Here is a 23,242-nt window from a genome sequence, read left to right as displayed (position 1 = left end):
ACTTTACTTCTTAACAAGTATCTTTGCTGCTAATTCCTCTGCATAAGATTAATTTTTCTTACTTTTAATGATTTGTGCAGATGAAAATGGTGTACGAAACCACAAGGTCTATAAAAACTAGGCTTTATTGACACGCATGCAAATGCCAAACAGCGGCCCTTGTTTTATCAGATGTATGTTCAGCCCGATGGATAGACTGATCAATTGTGAAAGTAGAGAGAAGAATATCCTTTTAACCCGTCAATATTCTCAGATTATCCAACACCATGTCAAATAAAACGGAAGAGTAGGCAACCAAATTGGTTCTTTTCATGAGATCATCTTGGGAATATAAACTGAGTTCCTTTGAGAAGAACACGCTGATCATAGAATCAAGACCAAAGGAAAGCATTCACACATTTCCCTGAGCCCCCACAGTATATCTGACCTCAAAAAACAATATTGCTTGTTCTTGTTTCTCCTGTTCTTGATACCTTTTTGAGAAATGGCATATTATCTTTTATGAAATGCCACGAGATTGGATGATCTAATGTCAGAGATGGATGTACAAGTAAGGTAAAGACATAAACTTCCAGCGGTATTATTTGTAGATCTTGTATGAGAAAGACAGATCTGTCGGAAATCTTAAATGTTTAGTTTAGTTTAGAGATACAGCGTGGGAACAGGCCCTTTGGCATATTGAGTCCGTGCCGACCAGCGATCCCCGTACACTAGCACTATCCTACACACAAGGAACAATTTACAATCTTTACTAAAGCCAATTAACCTACAAACCTGTATGTCTTTGGAATGTGGGAGGAAACCGGAAAACCCAGAGAAAGGTCACGGGGAGAATGTACAAATTCCGTAGCGACAGCACCCATAGTTAGGATCAAGCCCGAGTCTCTGGTGCTGTAAGGCAGGAACTCTTCCACTGCGCCACCCAGATCCACAAATGAAATAGAGGCCTGACCTCTATTGACTCATTATTAGTCCCAAGGATAAGGCAGCGACTCTACCACAGCGCCACTATGCCGCCCTGGGGAATTGTGTGGACCATTTGGTGGCCAGATCTGGGCCTTGATGTGGACTGAGATGGAAGTATTAGCTGGGAGAGTGCATTGTATTTTGATTAGATGAATGAAAACTAAATACATGCCTTAACCAACCAGGATCTCAATCTAATGCTGCTTGAAACACCCAGTTGTCCTGGAAGCACACAACAATGATTACTGCAGGGACCACTTAGTCTAAACCCCTTGAAAACACATCAGAATGAGGAGTGAATGGCTTGATGAATCTCAAGAGTAAGATGAAACCAGCACTGAAATTGCAATTGTCATGTTTTACCACAGAAAAGATAGATCTTCAATTTCATTGGGAAAAACAGTTAGCTAAATTAATTTGTGAGCTATTATGTTGTGATGTCCATTAGCCAAAAAAAATACCTGACAGACTTATTATGCATTAGCTAACAACATCATGTAAGCATCCTCAGCTGTTCTTATAAGTTTAAATAACATTGACAACTGCATTGCGCAGGGCTTATAGAAACCTTGCAGTCAATTCCATACTAATAAACTGAATAGTTTCAGACTGTCTGGTTTGAAGTAGGGTCCCGATCCGAAACATCACCCATTCCTTCTCTCCAGAGATGCTGCCTGTCCCGCTGAGTTGCTCCAGGATTTTGTGTCTATCTTCAATGTATGGCCAGCATCTGCAGTTCCTTCTTGCTCATATCAACTGAATTGGGCAGAGCACTGCTCTGCTAACCCTCGTTATATGATTACAGCATGAGGATTGCTGTTTTATTCCATTTTTTCTTCCGCCCACAATATTTAATATGAAAACGAATATGTGATTCTGTTCCATTCTGTTAGTAGTTTGTTTGGTTGTTTGTTTGTTTGTCTTTTTGCACAATCCGCGAGCATTGCCACTTTTCATTTCACTGCACATCTCGTATGTGTATGTGACGAATAAACTTGACTTGACTTGAAGACTGTGGCAAGATGGCACAGCAGTAGAGTTGGTGCCTTGCATCGTCAGAGTCCCGGGTTCAATCCTTACAATGGGTGCTGTCTATATATATGGGAGTTTGTACATTCTCCCAGTTACTGTGTGGATTTTCTACGCGTGCTCTGGTTTCCTCCCACACTCCAAAGACAGAGGTTTGTAGGTTGATTTGGCTTTGGTAAAATTCGTACATTATTACTAATGTGTAGGATAGTGCTAGTGTACGGCGCTATTTGGTGCAGACTCAGTGGGCCGAAGGGCCTGTTTCCGTGTTGTATCTCTAAACTAAACTGAACTAAAGACTACCTTGGCAGAGAGGACAATTTTGTGCAGAGACAACACCGATTAAAGCTGCTCCTTTTAAAGAGGAAGAGCATTGTTACTGCATGTTATTGTCAAGGTGACTGAGAACTCGGCCAAAAGATCATTGTAAAAGATCAAATGAATGGGCTACATTCCGACAATGCACTAAAGGCTTTGTCCCTCCATTTTATTGCTCCACTGCGATTACCTTAGACTTTACTTTAGACTTTAGAGATACAGTGTTGAAACAGGCTCTTTGGCCCACCAAGTCGATGTCGGCCAGCGATCACCCCGTATCCTAGCACTATCCTACACACTAGAGACAATTTACAATGTTACATAAGCCAATTCACCTGCCAAACCTGTGCGTCTTTGGTGTGTGGGAAAAATCCGGAGAAAACCCAACTAGTCACTGGGAGAATGTGCAAACTCCGAACAGACAGCATCCGTAGTCAGGATTAACCCCGGGCCTCTGGCGCTGTGAGGTAGCAACTCTATTGCTGCGCCACTGTGCGTCCCTGAAAAGAACACTTGATTCCTTGTGTCTCCAACTTATTGCTTCATTGCGATTCCTTGTGCCTCTACTAAATGCCTTGATCCAGCATGAGTGCATTGTTCTCACACTCAGAAGGCAATGAGAGGAGACAGTTGTGTCATTCATTACTAGATCTCAAGAATCTGGAAGTGATGCAGAACGATGTTCGATTATCTTGCACGTGGTCAGGGTCAGTTAGGACATGCCAATTCCCACACACCCAGGGTTCCCAACCTGAAACATCTCCCGTCCATGGTTGCTGCCTGACCCACTGAGTTACTTCAGCACTTTGTGTTTTGCTCAAGATTCCAGCATCTGCAGTTGTTTGAGCCTCAGAAGATACAGGTCGGTGAACCACCCTTACTTGCTTTAAATGGCACTGTAAATGTAAGATTACAGAAGCTCTTGCACACATCCCCACCGTGATATTTTCCTTTAAGAGCTGTCAAGTTTAAATCAATGCCCCTACCCTTGTCTGACACCAGAATAAAATGAATGCCACAGAGATTACTGAGTTTTCAGTTTAGTTTAGTGTCACATGTACTGGTATTTTGCAGGTGCTTTCATAAAGGTCAGCATTAAATGCCATCATCTCACTCGTGGCCTGACAATTGTATAAACACGGCTATGGAACTTCTACAGTGGTCCCTTTTGTTCTGTAACACAATAGATTGTGTCACACAATCTCCAATAAGAATAAATAATCTTCAATATTGTGAACTTCTGGAGGTACTTTAAATATGTGTACATTTATATTCCTCCCAACACTGCTGGTACATAATTTCCAGATTGCGCCCATTTACAGTAATGTCACTTTACTTATTGCCTTTTTTTAAATGACTTTCTTTAGACTTTAGACTGTAGACTTTCAGCGTGCAAACAGGTCCCTCAGCCAGCGACCAGCGAACATCCCTGTACACGGACCCTTGGGACGATTTACAATTTTTACCAAGCCAATTAACCGACAAACCTGCACATCTTGGGAGTGTGGGAGGAAACCGGAGCACCCGGAGGAAACCCACGCAGTCACAGGGAGAACATGCAAACTCTGTACAGACTAGCACCCGTAGTCAGGATCGAACCCGGGTCTCTGGCGCTGGAAGGCAGCAACTCTACCGTTGTGTCATTGTGCCACCCTGGAGAGAGTTGGGGAGAGAAAGCTAGATCAGGGAGATGAGGGTGGGACAAGAGACTGAAGAAGAGTCCCAACTTGAAATGTTGCCTATCCATGGCCTCCAGAGATGCTTCCTGACCCGCCGAGTTACTCCAGCACTTTGTTTTCTGCATAGGATTCCAGCATTCCTTGTGACTAAGTGATAGGTAGATACAAATGAAGGGTGGGGGTTAATTGACAAGTGGGTGAAGTAAGTGACAATGGCCGGAGGTGAAAATGGGACAAAAAACTGTAAGATAAGCACAGATTACAAGGAATGAAATGGATAGCAGGGGGGGAGGGATATGGGTGGAAGGGGCAAGGGGGAAGTGAGAGGATAAAAGGGAACTATGGCACTCAGGGCTGAGAGATGAGCAAACAGAGGAAGGAAGAGGGGCAGAATGTTTCCTTATTCAGAAGTGTTGAGTCTGAGGCAGTTTGTGTTCTCTGAGTGCAGCTCTTTGAAATATTGAGTGGAGGAGAGGAAAAGTGGGAAGGTTTGGGTTGGGAATGAGAGTGTAGTGCCAATTCAATAAGAAAGTCAGCGGAATGGGGGGAAGCTCATGTACATGAAAGAGTCAGTTGCTGTGACAAATGGTATTGTATTTGCACTGCAAACTTTGGCCATGCCTTATTAATGCTTTATTACAACTGAGATGACATTTTCTTAGTGCAGGACATGGTTGGCTGTGCTGCAATGTTATTGCCTCATTATTCATGTCACTCTACTATAGTCTGTTTACTAACCAGCAGATTAGATAAGAATGCATTTTTTAAAAGATTAAGTGGACATTTCAGTAACTGTTTATTGATTCCAATTGCTCACTACACGTGAAACAGACAAAACTGAAATGCTGTTCAAACCACGAACCGTGTTATTTTGCCGAAAACTTTGTTTCTTTAGAATATCTTTATCTTTAGAATATCTGCTGAAACTCGCATACAGAAACACTCCACACACTAGTGCAAGCAATCATCATAAAGGCAACAGGGAAGCTCAATTCATTCTATAGGAGATAAATCATGGTTTTCATGCAGTGAAGATCTAGATACATTGAAATTAAACCAGGAATTGCCTCAAAAAGACAGCCATCATGATCAAAGACCCATGGCACCCAGACCATGCTCTTATCTCACTGCTACCATCAGGAACATTGAAACCAAAACCACTAAGTTTAAGAATAGCATTTTCTCACAAAGAATTAGGTTTATGAACATTGCACAACACTAAAGGGCCTGTTCCACTTGGGCGACCTAATCCGCGAGTTCTGGCGAGTTTGCCCCCGACTCATACTCGCAGCATGGTCGACACGAGGTCGTAGGAGGTCTTTGTAACTCTCCTTCATGCTCGAGAGTGGTCTCTTTGTACTTAAGGCCTCAGCTAGGTTACGCGTTTTTTTCAATATATTGAAAAATGCCCGCGAGTAAAAAAAGGTCGCCATGGAAAAAATCAATACTTTCTTTACTCGTAGGTTTAGTCATAGTAGGTTGCAGTAGGTCGGCATGTTAGTCGTAGGTAATCGAGGGTAGTCGAAGGTAGTCGAAGGTAGTCTTCATCTTAGTCGAAGGGAGGTCGAAGGAGATCGAAGGAGGTCGTCTTCACTCTCCACTATATGGTGTCCAATTTCCCCGAAGTTAGTCGTAGCTAGTCATAGCTAGTCATAGCTAGTCTTCAACATAGTCGAAGGAGGTCTTCTACATAGTCGAACGAGGTCTTCAACATGCCATTTTTTAAAACTCTTCTAAACTCGCCAATTAGGTCGCCCAAGTGGGACAGCCTCTTAACTACCATCTCAGCAACTCTGACCTTCTATGGACTCTGTTTTTAGTTTTACTACAACTTGCTTAGCCTCATAAAACATGGAAAAAGGCCCTTTGGCCCAACTCATGCCTGACCAAGATGCCCCATTTAAATGCTATGGTAGTAGCTGCCTCAACTACTTCATCTGGCAGCTCGTTTCATATATCCACCACCCTCGGATTGAAGAGGGTTCCTATTAAACCTTACCCCTTTCGCCTTATTAAATGATTGTATTATTGGTTATTACATATTTATTTGTGTGTTATTGCAGGTCTGTTAAACTGCAACAAGTAAGAATTTCATTGTTCCATTGCTGGTACCTATGACGATTAAATACTCTTGACTCACTTTGCTCTTGACTATGGAGCTGAATGGTTTCAAGATGAGCTTCCTCATAGCATGAAACCTTTATCTCTTAGTTCTCAAGCTTGGTGGAAGTTGCATAGATAAGATCCAGATTGTTAATCAACGTTGATGAATCAAATTGTGGTTGTAAAATCAAGGAACTCTTGTAATGTGTCAAATTTCTGTCTTTGCAGATGTTGGTCCACCTTGGTTTCTTGACGGAGGAAGCAGGAGATGTTTTCAGTCCCATCGTGTCGAAGGGTGGTCCTTTAGGGGAATTGGTTCAATGGGCTGATATCTTGGCCACACTGTATGTGCTGGGTCACAGCCTGAAAATCTCTGCTACTTTAAGAGAGCTCCAAAGGTACAGTGCTTGTCATTCACTTCAATACCAAATTTAATGTTTTATGTCTACAATGTGTTTTAACATTCTTGCAAAGTGGACATCTGTTCAAAACAAAAAGTGCTGGTGGAACCGGAGTGCATAGTGGTGCAGCGGTAGAGTTGCTGCCTTACAGCGCCAGAGCGCCAAGTTTGATCCTGACCACGGGTGCCGTTTGTACGGAGTTTGTGTGTTCTCCCTGTGACCACGTGGGGTTTGTCCAGGTGCTCCGGTTTCCTCCCACATTCCAAAGACGTGCTGTTTTGTAGATTAATTGGCTTCTGCAAATTGTCCCTTGTGTGTAGGATAGATTATGGGTGATCGCTGGTCAGCATGGACTCAGTGGGCTGAAGCGACTGTATCTTGGAGTGCATACTGTCGTTGTGTCCTTGGGCAAGACACTTCACCCACCTTTGCCTGTGTGTGAATGTGTGTGAATGTGTGTGAGTGATTGGTGGTGGTTGGAGGGGCCGTAGGCGCAGATTGGCAGCCACGCTTCCGTCAGTCTGCCCCATAGGCAGCTGTGGCTACAGAAGTAGCTTACCACCACCGAGTGTGACTGAGGAGTGAATGAAAAATGCGATGTAAAGCGCCTTGAGTATTAGAAAGGCGCTATATAAATCCCATCCATTATTATTATTATTATCTCTAAACTAAAGCTAAAACTAAAAATAAAGGGTTAGATTTTTTAGATTTATTAATATCACATGTACTGAGGTATAGTAAAAAGGTTTGTTTTGCACGCCATCCAAACAAATCAGATATACCATAAATACAATCAAATCAAACTCGAGTAGAATAGATAAAACAAAGGGGAAGATAAAGAGTACAAAATATGGTTCTCAGGATTATAGCTCATCAGGTCCATAGACAAAGTACATTGTCCACATTGGGATTGACTTCAATCCAATGGTATCACAATACTAACAGAGTGGGTTCTCTCTGCTTTGTTCTCCCAAAAGAGAGTGGATGGAACAAGATTGTTTGTTTTAATTATTAAAATCAAAAACACCAAATTTGTATATAAAGTGCGGGTGGTGTAAAGTCAGTTTGGAACCCCCCATTTAAGATCAAACAACGTATTTATTGATTGTATTGTGAGAAAATATACAAAATAATTATTTTACTTCTGTGGCCTTGAATTTCTAGCATGCTTTATCTAATAGAACCAAGCCAAAATTAAAAAAAATACAGTGGTTGGAAGGCCAATTTAAAATCTAGTTATTTGTTGACTTTAAAAAAAAAATGTAATTTTAATTTATTATCAAAAAATAATTTACTTAATTACGAACACGATACAAAACCCTCCAAAAAAACAAAACCGTGGTAGCACACCCACCACCATAGTACAAAATCACCAAATTATCTAAATTTTCAAACAACTATGTTACAATCCTTACAAAAATACTAAATAATTACTTTAAAACGATGTCCCTCTCTTACATTACCCGGGAGCGGACGTACTCCCCGGTAAAGGGGTGAGCATCTAATAATAATAATAATAATAAATTTTATATTTAATGGGCGCCTTTCATACAAAATCTCAAGGACACCTTACATAGTAATCGGAATAAAAACATATAATCGGAGTAAAACAAGTAATTAAAGACATCACAATGACACAAATTAAAAACAGAATTCAATCCAAAACAGAAAATCAAAAACACAGTGTGAAGAGAGAGCAGCGGCAACCAAATCGTGCCAGCGTCCACTCTCCCTTCACGGCAGCCATCTTGGACACAGACCTACAAGACTACAGTTAGACAAAAAAAAAATCATCCCCCCACAGTGGATAGCACTGTGGAGGAAGGCACAATGTCCAGTCCCCACCCCGTGTTCACCCCAAAGTCAGGCCTATTGAGGCCACCGCTGGCTCGGGGAAAGCCCTCTTCTGCTTGGCATCGTGACTCGCGGATGACTAGCTTGGCCAGGCCTAGGAGCAACCCAACCAGGCCATCTTCGGCCCTGCCCACTCGCTAGATCCCGTCACCAGTCCTTTGGTAGCTGACAGCAGAGCCACTCCTCCCCCTACGGACCCTAGTGGCTGTGCGCCTTGCCCTCCGGACCACTTGTTGAACCATTGTAGTGAAACGAGGGCTGTGTCTTTCCAGAAGCAAAATGAATGTAACATGATAGTGTGGTGTGGTGATGGTGTGGTGGCATCTAACGGTCGCGGCTCGACTACAGTCCGTCTGTCTTTTTTTTATTTTTGTCTCGTTAAATGTATGTCTTGACTCTAGTTTTTTTTTTAGCTGTGTATATGTGGGGGGTGGGGGAGGTGGGAAGTAATCCGTTAGTCTCTTCCCTGTAGTTAGACTGCTGGACCACGGGAGAAGAACAAAGGAAAGAGATAAGACTTTGCCTACCATCACAGTGAGGAGACGTTGGAGATCCACTGTGATGGATATTATGTAAACTGTGTTAAGTGTGGGTCTTGGTTTTTTTTTGTAATGTAAGACTGTAGAAAATGCAATTTTGTTCAAACCAAGCTGTTTGAATGACAATAAAAGGCATTCTATTCTATTCTATAAGTTCATAAGTTCTAGGAGCAGAATTAGACCATTCGGCCCATCAAGTCTACTCTATCATTCATTCATGCTTGATCTATCTTTCCCTCTCAACCCCATTCTCCTGCCTTCTCCCCATAATCCCTGACACCCTTACTAATCAAGAATTTATCGATTTCAACCTTAAAATTTCCATTGACGAATAAATTCCACAGATTCTCTGACTAAAGAAATTCTCCTCATTTCCTTTCTAAAGGCACTCCCTATTATTCTGAGGCTATGGTCTCTGGTCTTGGACTCTCCCATTAGTGGAAACATCCTCTCCACATCAATTCTATCCAGGCCTTTCACTATTCGGTAAGATCCAATGAGATCATCCCTCATTCTTATAATCTTCAGTGAGTACAGGCCCAGTGCCGAAGGGTCGCGACCCGAAACGTCGCCTATTTCCTTCGCTCCATAGATGATGCCTCACCTGCTGAGTTTTTCCAGCATTTTTGTCTAGCCTCATATGTTAACTCAATCATTCCTGGGATTATTCTCATGTGAGAAAAAATGTCGGAAAAACTCAGCAGGTCAGGCAGCATCCCTGAGGGTTCCAACCCAAAATGTCGCCCATCCATGTTCACCAGGGATGCTGCCTGACCCGCTGAGTTACACCAGCATTTTGTGTCCATCTTTGGTGTGAACCAGCGTCTGCAGTTCCTCGTTATTCCATTATAGTAGTGTCATTGTTCTGTGCTGTCAGATCAGATCCTTCACATGGTTTGACAAAACCGAGACATCATCTCAGAGGCCATGATCAGATCGTTTTCCTCCAATTCCCTTTTGCAGGTGATCTTTTGAAGTGTGGATTTATTCAGTTTCTTAATCGTAGCTTTAATGCAGCATTTATTGATGTCAAGAGGAAACTAAATACTTACGACAAACTTTGCAAGACAGCCTTTTAATTCCCATTATTTATTAATTGTGTTTTAAGAATGATAAATTGAATGTTTAATTAACTTACATTTAATAATTTAATGTTGAAGTAATTTTATTGAGAAAACCTAGATGTGTGAATTACGGAAACGCTTAGTGCCGTATTCAGGAAAGTAGTGCATGACATTTGGTTAATTTTGGATGTTGCATAAGTGGAACTATTGATGTGAAATGATGTCACTCTTAGCATCCTGTTAGATTGATAGAAACTATGGAATGTGTTTTGTGTGCATGCTGATATATCAGTCTCTACAAAAACAAAAATGTGACTTAGCCATCAGAAAGAGTTGAATATTATGTCGAATATAATCGATAAATCGGTGACGGAAGGCACCTGAACAAAAAGAAATATGTGGTAAAAAATAATATTAGAGATAATTTACACTAATTTTAGAATTACAATTTACTAAGCGCAGATCAAGTTGATAAAAATCTATTTGTAAACCATGCTTTTGATGCATTTTATAAATCCATAATGCAAGTATGGCACAATGGCGCAGTGCTAGAGTTGCCAGTGCCAGAGACCCAGGTTCGATCCCGACTACAGGTGCTGTCTGTACGGAGTTTGTATGATCTCCCTGTGACCGTGTGGATTTTCTCGGGGGGCTCTCGTTTCCTTCCACAGTACAAAGATGTGCAGGTTTGAGGGTTATTTGGCCTCTGTTAATTGTAAATTGTCCCTAGTGGGATGATGCCAGTTTATGGGGCGATCGCTGGTCGGCGCGGACGCAGTGGGCCGAAGGGCCTGTTTCCACGCTGTATCTCTAAAGTAAACTAAAGTAAAGTAAGTGTCTTCCATCATAACAGCAACAACAATAACATTGAATTCTCCAATTTTAGGTAACCAACCAACAAATCCCTCCCCGCCTTATTTCTCCCCTCCCCCCAACAGACAATAGACAATAGGTGCAGGAGAAGGCCATTTGGCCCTTCGAGCCAGCACCGCCATTCAATGTGATCATGGCTGATCATCCCCAATCAGTACCCTGTTCCTGCCTTCTCCCCATATACCCCTGACTCCGCTATTTTTAAGAGCCCTATCTAGCTCTCTCTTGAAAGCATTCAGAGAACCTGCCTCCATCGCCCTCTGAGGCAGAGAATTCCACAGACTCACACTCAACCCCACCCCATCTCCTTCCAGCGCCCTATCTGGACGTGCACCCATCTTGCACGGAATCCCGTCCCCTATACCCCTTCTCCCTTCCCCTTTCACCTATGTCCCTTCCTCTGGCTTCACACTTCATGCCTCTTTTCTCATTATCTTTACCTCACACCCTTTTGCCTTTTTATCTCGGGCAGTCTCACTCTCTCAGATGATCACAACATCACTCTGCGGTGAAGAACAGCAATGGTGGGGAATCTGGTCTATGTGATGGCCTGGGTTGCATCCACGTCTCTGCAATTTTGTGTGCTATCATGTTATGACAATCTATTTTAATTACATTTCAGTAGCACAGTATTTGAAAATTGGATTACAATACATTTTCAAAAAAACATTCATGTAAATTTTTTGTAATAGGTCCAATGCAAGCAATGGCCAATAACAAAGATATTGGTATCTTATTGGTATCATATAATATCAATCAAAATTGCATTCTTTCCTATTAAAAATGAGACATGATTGGTACAGGCTGTTTATAGCAAAAATATGTTAGCTTGAGTTTCTTTCTCCTTTTCTCCTTAATATTAGATGCATTTTCACAGGCATTGCTTTCATGACTATAGGAGCATTGTGGTTGTTAAACCCCATTGTGCCCCTTGGCTACTAAAGTGCAGCAGCAACTTAGCATAGCCTTCGAGAAGCAGAGATTGTAATTTCTCTGCCTTTCTAGGTCACTTAGAATATCCTTGAGACTTTAGAGATACAGTGCGGAAACAGGGCCTTTGGCCCACCGAATGTAAAGTTTTGTTTTGCATGCTATCCAATCTGATCAGATTTAAAATCAGGCACAATGGTAAACCTTTATTTACCATGCTCTTGCCTCCAGATTTATATATTCTTTATGGAAAGGACTGTCCCAAAAGATCTTGGTTCATATTAAGTGACATAGTACATTATGATCTGAGATTCTGATGGAACTCATTCCTTTCTTAATAGTCTGTTTTTATTTATTCCATTTTTGGAAATAAGGCATCACTGACATACATTTTACACCCTAACCACCCTTGAAAAAAACAATGGTAATCACCTTCCAGATCATTGTTTTTTTCTGTGAATAGAACTTAGAACATAAAACATAAAACATAGAACAGTACAACACAGGAACAAACCCTTTGGACTGCAATGTCTGTGCCAAACATGTTGCCAAGATAAACTAATGTCATCTGCCTGCAAATGATACATACAGTATCCCTCCATTCCCTGCAAATCTAAAAGTCTCTTGAATTCTGCCATCATATCTGCCTCCACTACCGTCGCTGGCAGCATGTTCCAGGCACCTGCCACCATCTGTGTCAAAAATAATACTTGCCCCGCATATCTCCTTTAAACTTTTCCACTCTCACCTTAATGTCCCTGTCCCACTTAGGAAACCTGAACGGAAACCTCTGGAGACGTTGCGCCCCACCCAAGGTTTCCGTGCGGTTCCCGGAGGTTTTTGTCAGTCTCCCTACCTGCTTCCACTACCTGCAACCTCAATCCGGCTAAATTGAAAGTAATCTTCTGCATTTGTTTACTAGTGTCTTTCAGATGTAAGGTCAGGGTTTAACTAAAGAGATATTTGTAGACAAAATAAGGAATATATTTCCTGATAATTAAAATTTGTGTAGTGGAAAATATTGCAAAGCATACGTTAAAGAAAATAACTTTGGAAGTAGAAAATAGATTAAAAACATCAAACATGCAAGAAACTATATTTCTGAATGAAAAGTGCTTTAATAATGTCTCCCAAGTACTAAAATGAAATAGGCCACAGAATATAAATTGTTCTCAACAAATTTCAGTATAATTTGTCCATTTTTTGATACAGCACAACTCTGCATTAATTTTTCTCCTTATAGATTAGATTCTTCATTTGGATAATCTATGGGAACAACATCACAGTAGTAAGTTTATGACCATTTGTACATTGATTCACAATCATTGTGGTATATTAAAATCTTACATCTCCAATTACATCCAGGCTTTTTTTTGATTATAAAGTTACAGCGCCAGATACCCGGGTTTCAATCCTGACTACGGATGCTATCTGTACGGAGTGTGTATGTTCTCCCCTGTTACCACATGGTTTTCTCGGGGTGCGCTGGTTTCCTCCCACATTCCAAAGACCAACAGGTTTGGAGGTTAATTGGCATTGGTAAAAATTGTAAATTGTCCCTAGTGTGCAGGATAGTGTTAGTGTATGGGGTGATTGCTGGTCGGCATGGTGCTTTATCTCTAAATTCTATATCCCGTCCATAAGGAGTTACATTTTTTTTAGGTATGGAAACCAAATTTCTAGACAGTACATCCGGTGTGGTCTCACAAAAGTCTCAATAATTACTGTAAAATGCTGTTATTCTTATAACCATATAATAACCATATAACAATTGCAGCACGGAAACAGGCCATCTCGGCCCTACAAGTCCGTGCCGAACACTTATTTTCACCTAGTCCCATCTACCTGCACTCAGACCATAACCTTCCATTCCCTTCCCATCCATATACCTATCCAATTTATTTTTAAATGATAAAATCGAACCTGCCTCCACCACTTCCACTGGAAGCTCATTCCACACAGCTACCACTCTCTGAGTAAAGACGTTCCCCCTCATGTTACCCCTAAACTTCTGTCCCTTAATTCTGAAGTCATGCCCTCTTGTTTGAATCTTCCCTACTCTCAATGGGAAAAGCTTATCCACGTCAACTCTGTCTATCCCTCTCATCATTTTAAAGACCTTTATCAAGTCCCCCCTTAACCTTCTGCGCTCCAAAGAATAAAGACCCAACTTATTCAACCTTTCTCTGTAACTTAGTTGCTGAAACCCAGGCAAAATTCTAGTAAATCTCCTCTGTACTCTCTCTATTTTGTTGACATCCTTCCTATAATTGGGCGACCAAAATTGTACACCATACTCCAGAATTGGTCTCACCAATGCCTTGTACAATTTTAACATTACATCCCAACTTCTATACTCAATGCTCTGATTTATAAAGGCTAGCATACCAAAAGCTTTCTTTGCCACCCTATCTACATGAGATTCCACCTTCAGGAAACTATGCACAGTTATTCCTAGATCCCTCTGTTCAACTGCATTCCTCAATTCGCTACCATTTACCATGTACGTCCTATTTTGATTTGTCCTGCCAAGATGTAGCACTTCACACTTATCAGCATTAAACTCCATCTGCCATCTTTCAGCCCATTCTTCCAAATGGCCTAAATCTCTCTGTAGACTTTGGAAATCTACTTCATTATCCACAACACCACCTATCTTAGTATCATCTGCATACTTACTAATCCAATTTACCACACCATCATCCAGATCATTGATGTACATGACAAACAACAGTGGACCCAACACAGATCCCTGAGGCACCCCACTATTCACCTGCCTCCAACCTGACAAACAGCCATCCACCATTACTCTCTGGCATCTCCCATTCAGCCACTGTTGAATCCATCTTGCTACTCCTGCATTAATACCCAACAATTGAACCTTCTTAACCAACCTTCCATGAGGAACCTTGTCAAAGGCCTTACTAAAGTCCATATAGACAACATCCACTGCTTTACCCTCATCAATTTCCCGAGTAACCTCTTCAAAAATTCAAGAAGATTAGTCAAACATGACCTTCCAGGCACAAATCCATGTTGACATGATAAACAGACCCTGTTTATCTAGATGCTTATATATATTATCTCTAAGTATCTTGTCCATTAATTTGCCCATCAATGAAGTCAAACTAACAGGTCTATAATTGCTAGGTTTACTCTTAGAACCCTTTTTAAACAATGGAACAACATGCGCAGTACGCCAATCCTCGAGCACTATTCGCGTTTCTAATGACATTTGAAATATTTCTGTCATAGCTCCTGCGATTTTTACACTAACTTCCCTCAATGTCCTAGGGAATATCCTGTCAGGACCTGGAGACTTATCCACTTTTATATTTTTCAAAAGTGTCAGTACTTCTTTTTCTTTGAATCTCATAGTATCCATAGCTACTCTACTTGTTTCCCTTACCTCACATAATTCAATATCCTTCTCCTTGGTGAATACCGAAGAAAATAAATTGTTCAATATCTCCCCCATCTCTTTTGGCTCTGCAGATAGCTGTCCACTCTGTCTCTCTAATGTACCAATTTTATCCCTCGTTATCCTTTTGCTATTAATATAGCTGTAGAAACCCTTTGGATTTACTTTCACCTTACTTGTCAAATCAGCCTCATATCTTCTTTTAGCTTTTCTAATTTCATTCTTAAGATTCATTTTACATTCTTTATACTCCTCAAGCACCTCATTTACTCCATGCTGCCTATAATTATTGTAGATCTCTCTCTTTTTCCAAACCATGTCCAATTTCCCTTGAAAACCATGGCTCTTTCCAATTTTTACTATTTCCTTTCAACCAAACAGGGACATAAAGATTCTGTACTCTTAAAATTTCCCCTTTAAATGTCCTCCATTTCTCTTCTTCATCCTTTCCATAAAACAAAATGTCCCAATTCACTCCTTTTAAATCCTTTCGCATATCATCAAAGTTAGCCTTTCTCCAATCAAAAATCTCAATCCTAGGACCAGTTCTGACCCTCTCCATAACTATATTGAAACTAATGGTATTGTGATCACTGGACCCGAAGTGCTCCCCAACGCATACCTCCGCCACCTGACCTGTCTCATTTCCTAACAGGAGATCCAGCACTGCCCCTTCTCTAGTAGGTACCTCTATGTATTGCTGCAAAAAACTATCCTGCACACATTTTACAAACTACAAACCATCCAGCCCATTTACAGAATGCGTTTCCCAGTCTATGTGTGGAATATTGAAATCTCCCACAATCACTACCTTGTGCTTACTACTAATATCTGCTATCTCCTTACATATTTGCTCTACCAATTCTCGTTCCCCATTTGGCGGTCTATAATACACCCCTATAAGTGTTGCTACACCTTTCCCACTTCTCAGTTCCACCCAAATAGCCTCCCTAGACGAGCCCTATAATCTATCCTGCCAAAGCACTGCTGTAATATCTTCCCTGACAAGCAATGCAACACCTCCACCTCTTGCCCCTCCAATTCTATCACCCCTGAAGCAACGAAATCCTGGAATATTTAGTTTCCAATCACAGCCATCCTGCAACCATGTTTCACTGATCGCCACAACATCATACTTCCAGGTGTCAATCCAGGCTCTAAGCTCATCCACCTTTCTTACAATGCTCCTAGCATTAAAATATACACATTTAAGAAACCCACCGCCTCTTATTCTCTGTTTATTTTCTTTTTCTTCTTTCTCCCCTAGATTTTGGGTCCGAGTGCTTCCCTTCTCTGCCTCCTGCCTCACACTCTGTCTACTAGCTTTCTCTATTTGAGGCCCTCCCCCCAACCATTCTAGTTTAAAGTCTCCCCAGTAGCCTTTGCAAATCTCCCCGCTAGGATATTGGTCCCCCTCGGGTTCAAGTGTAACCCGTCCTTTCTGTACAGGTCACTCCTTCCCCAATAGAAGTCCCAATGATCCAGAAACTTGAATCCCTGCCCACTGCACCAGTCCTTCAGCCGTGCATTTGTCCTAAACCTCACTCCATTCCTACTCTCACTGTCGCGTGGCACAGGCAGTAATCCTGAGATTGTTACTTTTTTGGTCCTTTTCCTTAGCTCTCCTCCCAACTCCCTAAATTCTCCCTTCAGGACCACTTCTCTTTTTTTACCTATGTCATTGGTACTTATATGTACCACAACCTCAGGCTCCTCTCCCTCTGATTTCAGGATATCTTGGACGCGTTGAAACACATCCGAGACTCTGGCACCAGGGAGGCAAACTACCTTCCGGGTCTCCTGACAGAATCGCCTATCCGACCCCCTGACTATAGAGTCCCCAATTACTATGGCCCTCCTCTTCTTTTCCCTACCTTTCTGAGCAACAGGGACGGTCTCTGTGCCGGAGGCCCGGCCGCTGTCGCTACCCCAAGGCAGGCTGTCCCCCCCAACCGTACTCAAACAGGAGTACTTATTTTCAAGGTGTACAGACACTGGGGTACTCACTAGTCCCTGCCTCTGCCCCTTGCCCTTCCTAAGCGTGACCTACTTGTCTGTCTCCCATGGTCTTGGAGTGACCTCCTCCCTATAACTCCTCTCTATGACCTCCTCACTCTCCCTGACCAGACAGAGGTCATCGAGCTACTGCTCCAGGTTCCTAATACGGTCCCTTAGGAGCCCCATCTCGATGCACCTGGCGCAGATATGGACGTCTGGAGGGCTATCCAACTCCATGACCACCCACATCTGACATCCAGAACAGTAAACTGCCCTGGCCTTCATTCTCCCGCCTTACCCTTGATACAATACAAGTACAATACAATACAAACTGCTGGAAGAAATCAGCAGGGATCTGACTTACAATCAGCTGCTCACTCTTGTCCTTTAAACTGTACCTTTACTAAAACAAAAGCATTGTACCCTTAGCTCACTGTACCTTTAACCAGAAAGCAGAAATGCTAACCTGAAGTTGCACAAAATCAGCTGCGTCCTCTAGTCTGCTTCAACCAATCAGCGGCTTCCTTCCTACGAAGTGTGGAACGTTACAGATTTCGGTAAGCCCCGCGCTCGATTTAAAAACTCACCGCCCAGAAACTCCTCCTCTTGCTCCAACGTCTCCGGGGCCTGTCAAATGTGTTCAAATCCTCTGGCAACCAAAGCCAACATGCCATTTGGCCTCCTAACTGCATTAATAACTTTCAGTGATTTGCTGGCAAGGACACCAGGGTCCCTTTAAACATCAATACTTAAACCTCTCACTATTTTTTATTTGTTCATTGCTTTCGTGAACGCCATATATTTTCTTTGTTTATTCAACGTTTGGGATCTAGATGTTCTTGGCAAGACCAACATCTATTATTCACCTCAATTGCCCTTGAAATGCTAGTGATGTTGAATGTAGACTGCTCATGCAGTAAATAGCCAGAGTAGAATTGTCCTGTCTTTTGTGAACTGGACATATCTGGGCCATTTTCCACATTGTCCACTCGATGCCAGGGTTGAAACATCTTGGTTAGAACATAATTATTCTGGAGCACACAATGGCAGTCATGATCATTCTGGTACATCAGGCTTCACAGTTTGCCATTCACTCATCTACTTCATGATATCACAGGAAGTAATTTGAATTGGCCAAAGCCTGGGTTTCGGTAATGATGGGGATCTCAGGAGACTGCTGAGATGATCAACCATCCAGCAATTCTGGCTGAACATGACAATGACTGTTTCAGTCTTTTCTTTACTTTAGACTTTAGAGGTGACAGTGTGGAAATAGGCCCTTCAGCCCACCGTACACTAGCACTATCCTACACACTAGGGACAATGTATAAGTTACAGAAGTAGGGTTTCAGCCCGAAACGTTGCCTATCTCCTTCGCTCCATAGATGCTGCTGCAAAGGCTGAGTTTCTCCAGCATTTTTGTGTACGTTCGATTTTCCAGCATCTGCAGTTCCTTCTTAAACACAGAAGTAAATCAAACTGGAGAAAACACAAGTGGTCATAGGGAGTACGTACAAACTCCATTCAGACAGCACCCTAGTCAGGATTGAACCTGGGTCTCTGGTGCTGTAATGCAGCATCTCTACCGCTGTGCTACTGTGCTGCCATTAGCATTCCTTTTCCTTTGCAACCACTGGCGGGGCCCTGTCAATGTTAAGTTGTTATTTCAGCCTCAGCTCTGAGCTGTTTAAGAAAGCTCCATAGATGCTGCTGCACCCGCTGAGTTTCTCCAGCATTTTTGTGTACCTTCCTCTCTGAGCTGCATACTTGTCCACCACCATTCACATCTAGATGTGGCAGGACTGCAGAGTATTGAGCAGATCCATTGGGGGTGGGAAACTTAACTCTGCCTATTACATGCCATTCTTGCTGTCTACATGTTTCTAGTCCTGCTTCCTAATGAAACCAGGATTGATCCACTGGCTTGATGTTAAGGGAGTTGCTGCCAGAGACCTAGACTCGATCCTGACTACAGGTGCTGTCTGTACGGAATTCTCCCTGTGACCATGTGAGTTTTCCCCGGGGGCTCCCGTTTCCTCTCACACTCCAAAGATGTACAGGTTTGTAGGTTAATTGGCTATGTTAAAAATTGTGAATTGTCCCTAGTGTGTAATATAGTGCTAGACTATAGGAATAGCTGGTCAGTTTTGGATGATGGGCAGAAGGGCCTGTTTCCGCGCTGTATCTCTAAAGTAAAATGAAACTAAACTTGTTCAACGGAGGCAGAGGTGGTGTTAGCTCGCTACTCTTGTTGATTGACTGAAGACTACATTCTTCTAGCTTTCTTCCTCCCCACCCATGCAATAAGTCTGAAGAAAAGTCCCGATCCGAAACGTCACCTATCCATATTGTCCAGGAATGCTGCCTGACCCGCTGAGTTACTCCAGCACTCTGTCTCATTCTTTGGTAAACAGCATCTGCAGTTCCTTGTCCCTACATTCTGTGCCCTGTGGAAAAAAACGAACTGCAGATGCTGGCTTACAAAAAACTACACAAAGTTCTGAAAGGAGCAACTCAGCGGGTCAGGCAGCATCTCTGCATCTATCCATGCTCTCCAGAGATGCTGCCTGTCATACTAAGGTACTTCTAGCACTTTTTCTCTGCCCTCTTTGCTTTCAGAGCTTCTTCCGAGAGTTTTGCAACACAGGGAAGCATTGATTCATCAAAGAATAGAAATCAATCAATTCACAACGCAATTGTATATTGTACAGTCCAATTAAGGGCAAGTGCGTTTGCCTTTAAGACTTCTACTGCTGAGATTTTGTTTGTCAGTTCCAGCCAACTGTGGGACCATTTACAGTACAATGACAGAAAGTCTTTCCTGTGACATTGCAATTCCTTACTTTTGTATAGAACACTTGACAAATAGCTGCAGGTTCTGTTACATATCTGTAGCAATGCAGTACAGACACAGAAAAGTGATGGGCATTAATCTTCCCTCCTTATCTTTTGTATTATTTACAAAAAGGATTGTAATGTATTCTCAACGTGGTGGTGTTAACCCATCCTGATTAATGATGAGACCATTTCTAACCAAATAGTTCTTGAGATTGATGGTCGTACAGTATACAGTTACACCACGCTAAATGCTACAGTTCGGTTCGTATTAGAAAGAACTGAAGAAGGATTCCAATGGTTGAGAGGCTTGTGATTCACTTGCATTCATTGCAGTCTAGTGCAAACATTTTGTGGTTCAGAGTAAGATACAAGGAACTGCAGATGCTGGTTTACAAAAAAAACAAAGTGCTGGAGTAACTCAGTGGGTCAGGCAACAAGGGGTCACAGTTTAAGGAGAAGGGGGAAGTCTTTTAGGACCGAGATGAGAAAAGCGTTTTTTACACAGAGAATGGTGAATCTGTGGAATTCTCTGCCACAGAAGGTAGTTGAGGCCAGTTTATTGTCTATATTTAAGAGGGAGTTAGATGTGGCCCTTGTGGCTAAAGGGATCATGGGGTATGGAGAGAAGGCAGGTACAGGATACTGAGTTGGATGATCAGCCATGATCATATTGAATGGCGGTGCAGGCTCGAAGGGCCGAATGGCCTACTCCTGCACCTATTTTCTATGTTTCTATCTCTTCACCTATCCATGCATGTAAACCGGGATCTGCAGTTCCTTGTATCCACAAGATACGCAGATTTGTGATCTCCTCTACAATGCTTCGCAGTGAGACAGAGATTCACCTGCAGCTCCTCCAACCTCGTTTTTGCATTCAGTGCTCTCAATGTGGCCTCCTCTACATGGGTGAGACCAAACACAAATTAGGGGATCACTGTTCTGAGCTCCACTGTGGACATCTGCATCTCCCGGTTACCAGCTATTTTCATTCCCTTTTCCCATTTCCCACACCAACTTATCTGTACTTGGCCACTTCCACAGCCTGGGTCAGGCTAAATACAAATCATGGGAACAGCACTTCATATTCCACCTGGGTAGCTTACAACCTAACATATTAAACATTGAATTAGGTGACGCTTCGAGTCGGAACCCTTCTTCGGACAACAGTTGCTTGTTTTTCATGTACTTTCATGTTTTTTATGACGACAGATGGCACAATGGGCTAAGTGTTCGGCTGGCAACCGGAAGGTAGCCGGTTCGAATCCCGCTTGGAGTGCATACTGTCGTTGTGTCCTTGGGCAAGACACTTCACCCACCTTTGCCTGTGTGTGAATGTGTGTGAGTGATTGGTGGTGGTCGGAGGGGCCGTGTTTACTTGCAGAAACAGCAAGACCAAGAGCTTCAACTGCTATAAAGTGAAAGGATTGTGGCAGCGTGCTGGGTATTCAGCGCCAACTAGAACATAAAACATAGAACGTTGAACAGTGGACCACAGGAACAGACTCTTCAGCCCACAATGTCCGTGCCAAACATGATGCCAAGTTAAACCAATCTCACCTGCCTGCACGTGATCCATGTCTCTCCATTCCTTGCATATTGATACACCTACCCTAAAAGCTGCTATAAAATCTAGCAATAATCTTCCTTCATGGTACATCGGCAGAAGATTGATTAACTCAGATTCCTTTCATTTCATAAATTCTCCGGATCGATTCAGTGTGTATGGAATGCCACATGTACAATCAATGAAATCTTGTAAGAAACGAGTTATACACATCTAGGTGCCCACTCATTCTGCCTGTTAACATCACCAGCAAAGTTAACTTCATTGTCAAATATCATTGATTCAACTTATTTAGTTTAATTTCGAGAAACAGCATGGAAACAGGTTCTTTGGCCCACGATGCTGACCATCGATTACCCATACACTAGTTCTATCCTACGCCCTAGGGACAATTTACAGAAGCCAATTAACCTGCAAACCTCTTTGTCTTTGGAGTGTGGTAGGAAACTGGAGAAAACCTTAATGGTCACAGGGATACATACAAACTCCATACGGACAGCACCCGTAGTCAGGATTGAACCCAGGTCTCTGGCGCTGTCAGGCAGCAACTCTACAGCTGCACCACCGTGCTGCCCTTATCTTCTGTATTCACGTGGAATTGGCTGGATGATTTTAGATATGACTCAAGCAGTGCCCTTTTGAATCAGGATAAAAGTTGTAGTTCGATGGCCATTTACACAGCCACTGGGATCGTATAGACACTGGGACTTAAGTACCTTTCACCAAACTTCATGATAATCTGACCTACGTGTTCTTCCAATGAGGGTTCTCTGAAACCTGCTGAATAACAGAAGGCCCAAATAGAGTGGACGTGGAAAGGATGTTTCCAGTGATGGGAGAGTCTGGGACCAGAGGACAAGCCTCAGAATAAAATGATGTGCCTTGAGAATGAGGATGAGGGGGAATTTATTTAGCCAGAGGATGATTAATCTGTGGAATTCATTGCCACAAGTGATTGTGGAGGCAAAGACTGGATATTTTTAAAGCGGAGATTGTCAGGTTCTTGAAGGGTGTTAGAAGTTACGGCGGGAAGGCAGGAGAATGGGTTTGAAAGGAAAAATAGATCAGCCATGATCGAATGATGTGGTAGACTCGATGGGTTGAATGGCTTAATTCTGTTCCTCAATATTTTTAGTTTTAGTTTAGGGATACAGCGCGAAAACAGGTCCTTCGACCCACCGAGTCCACACAGACCAGAGATCCCCACACACTAACACTTTCCTACACACACTAGGGACAGTTCACAATTATACTAAGCCAATTAACCTACAAACCTGCATGTCTTTGTAGTGTGGGAGGAAACCGAAGATCTCAGATGGGGAGAACGTACAAACTCCATGCAGACAGCACCCGTGCATGTCTCCAGTGACCTTGTCTCCTCTTGTTGTTCACCATTTGCTGCCTCACCATAGCAGGCAGCTAATCCAATCCAATCCAACTTTATTTGTTAAGCACTTTAAAACAACCAATGTTGACCAAAGTGCTGTACAGAAGAATAAACAAGACATCATAAACAGACAACATAACAGCTCACATGAGGCGCAAAAATTACATATGAAATACAACAATAAATTAAAAGACATAAAACATGAGTAAAAATAATAGCCACGCAATAAAAGCAATCAAAATAAGAAATTAAAGAGTGCTTTACATAGGAAAAAAAAT

At 42.4% G+C, this 23,242-nt stretch overlaps 1 protein-coding gene across 3 annotated transcripts in view; it reads left to right on the top strand.

Annotated features, from left to right (window-relative positions):
- Positions 1 to 23,242, top strand: part of mgat5b (alpha-1,6-mannosylglycoprotein 6-beta-N-acetylglucosaminyltransferase B) — a 669,403-nt gene that overhangs the window by 401,745 nt on the left and 244,416 nt on the right. For all 3 annotated transcript variants that reach the window (XM_033044620.1, XM_033044619.1, XM_033044618.1), the window contains one exon: positions 6,324 to 6,493. In XM_033044620.1, coding sequence (XP_032900511.1) covers positions 6,324 to 6,493 — 170 coding nt within the window. The remainder of the gene's footprint in view (positions 1 to 6,323; positions 6,494 to 23,242) is intronic.

This window comes from Amblyraja radiata, chromosome 26 (assembly GCF_010909765.2).
Source record: "Amblyraja radiata isolate CabotCenter1 chromosome 26, sAmbRad1.1.pri, whole genome shotgun sequence".
NCBI classification, from domain to species: Eukaryota; Metazoa; Chordata; class Chondrichthyes; order Rajiformes; family Rajidae; genus Amblyraja; species Amblyraja radiata.
This window is presented reverse-complemented; position numbering and strand designations above follow the sequence as displayed.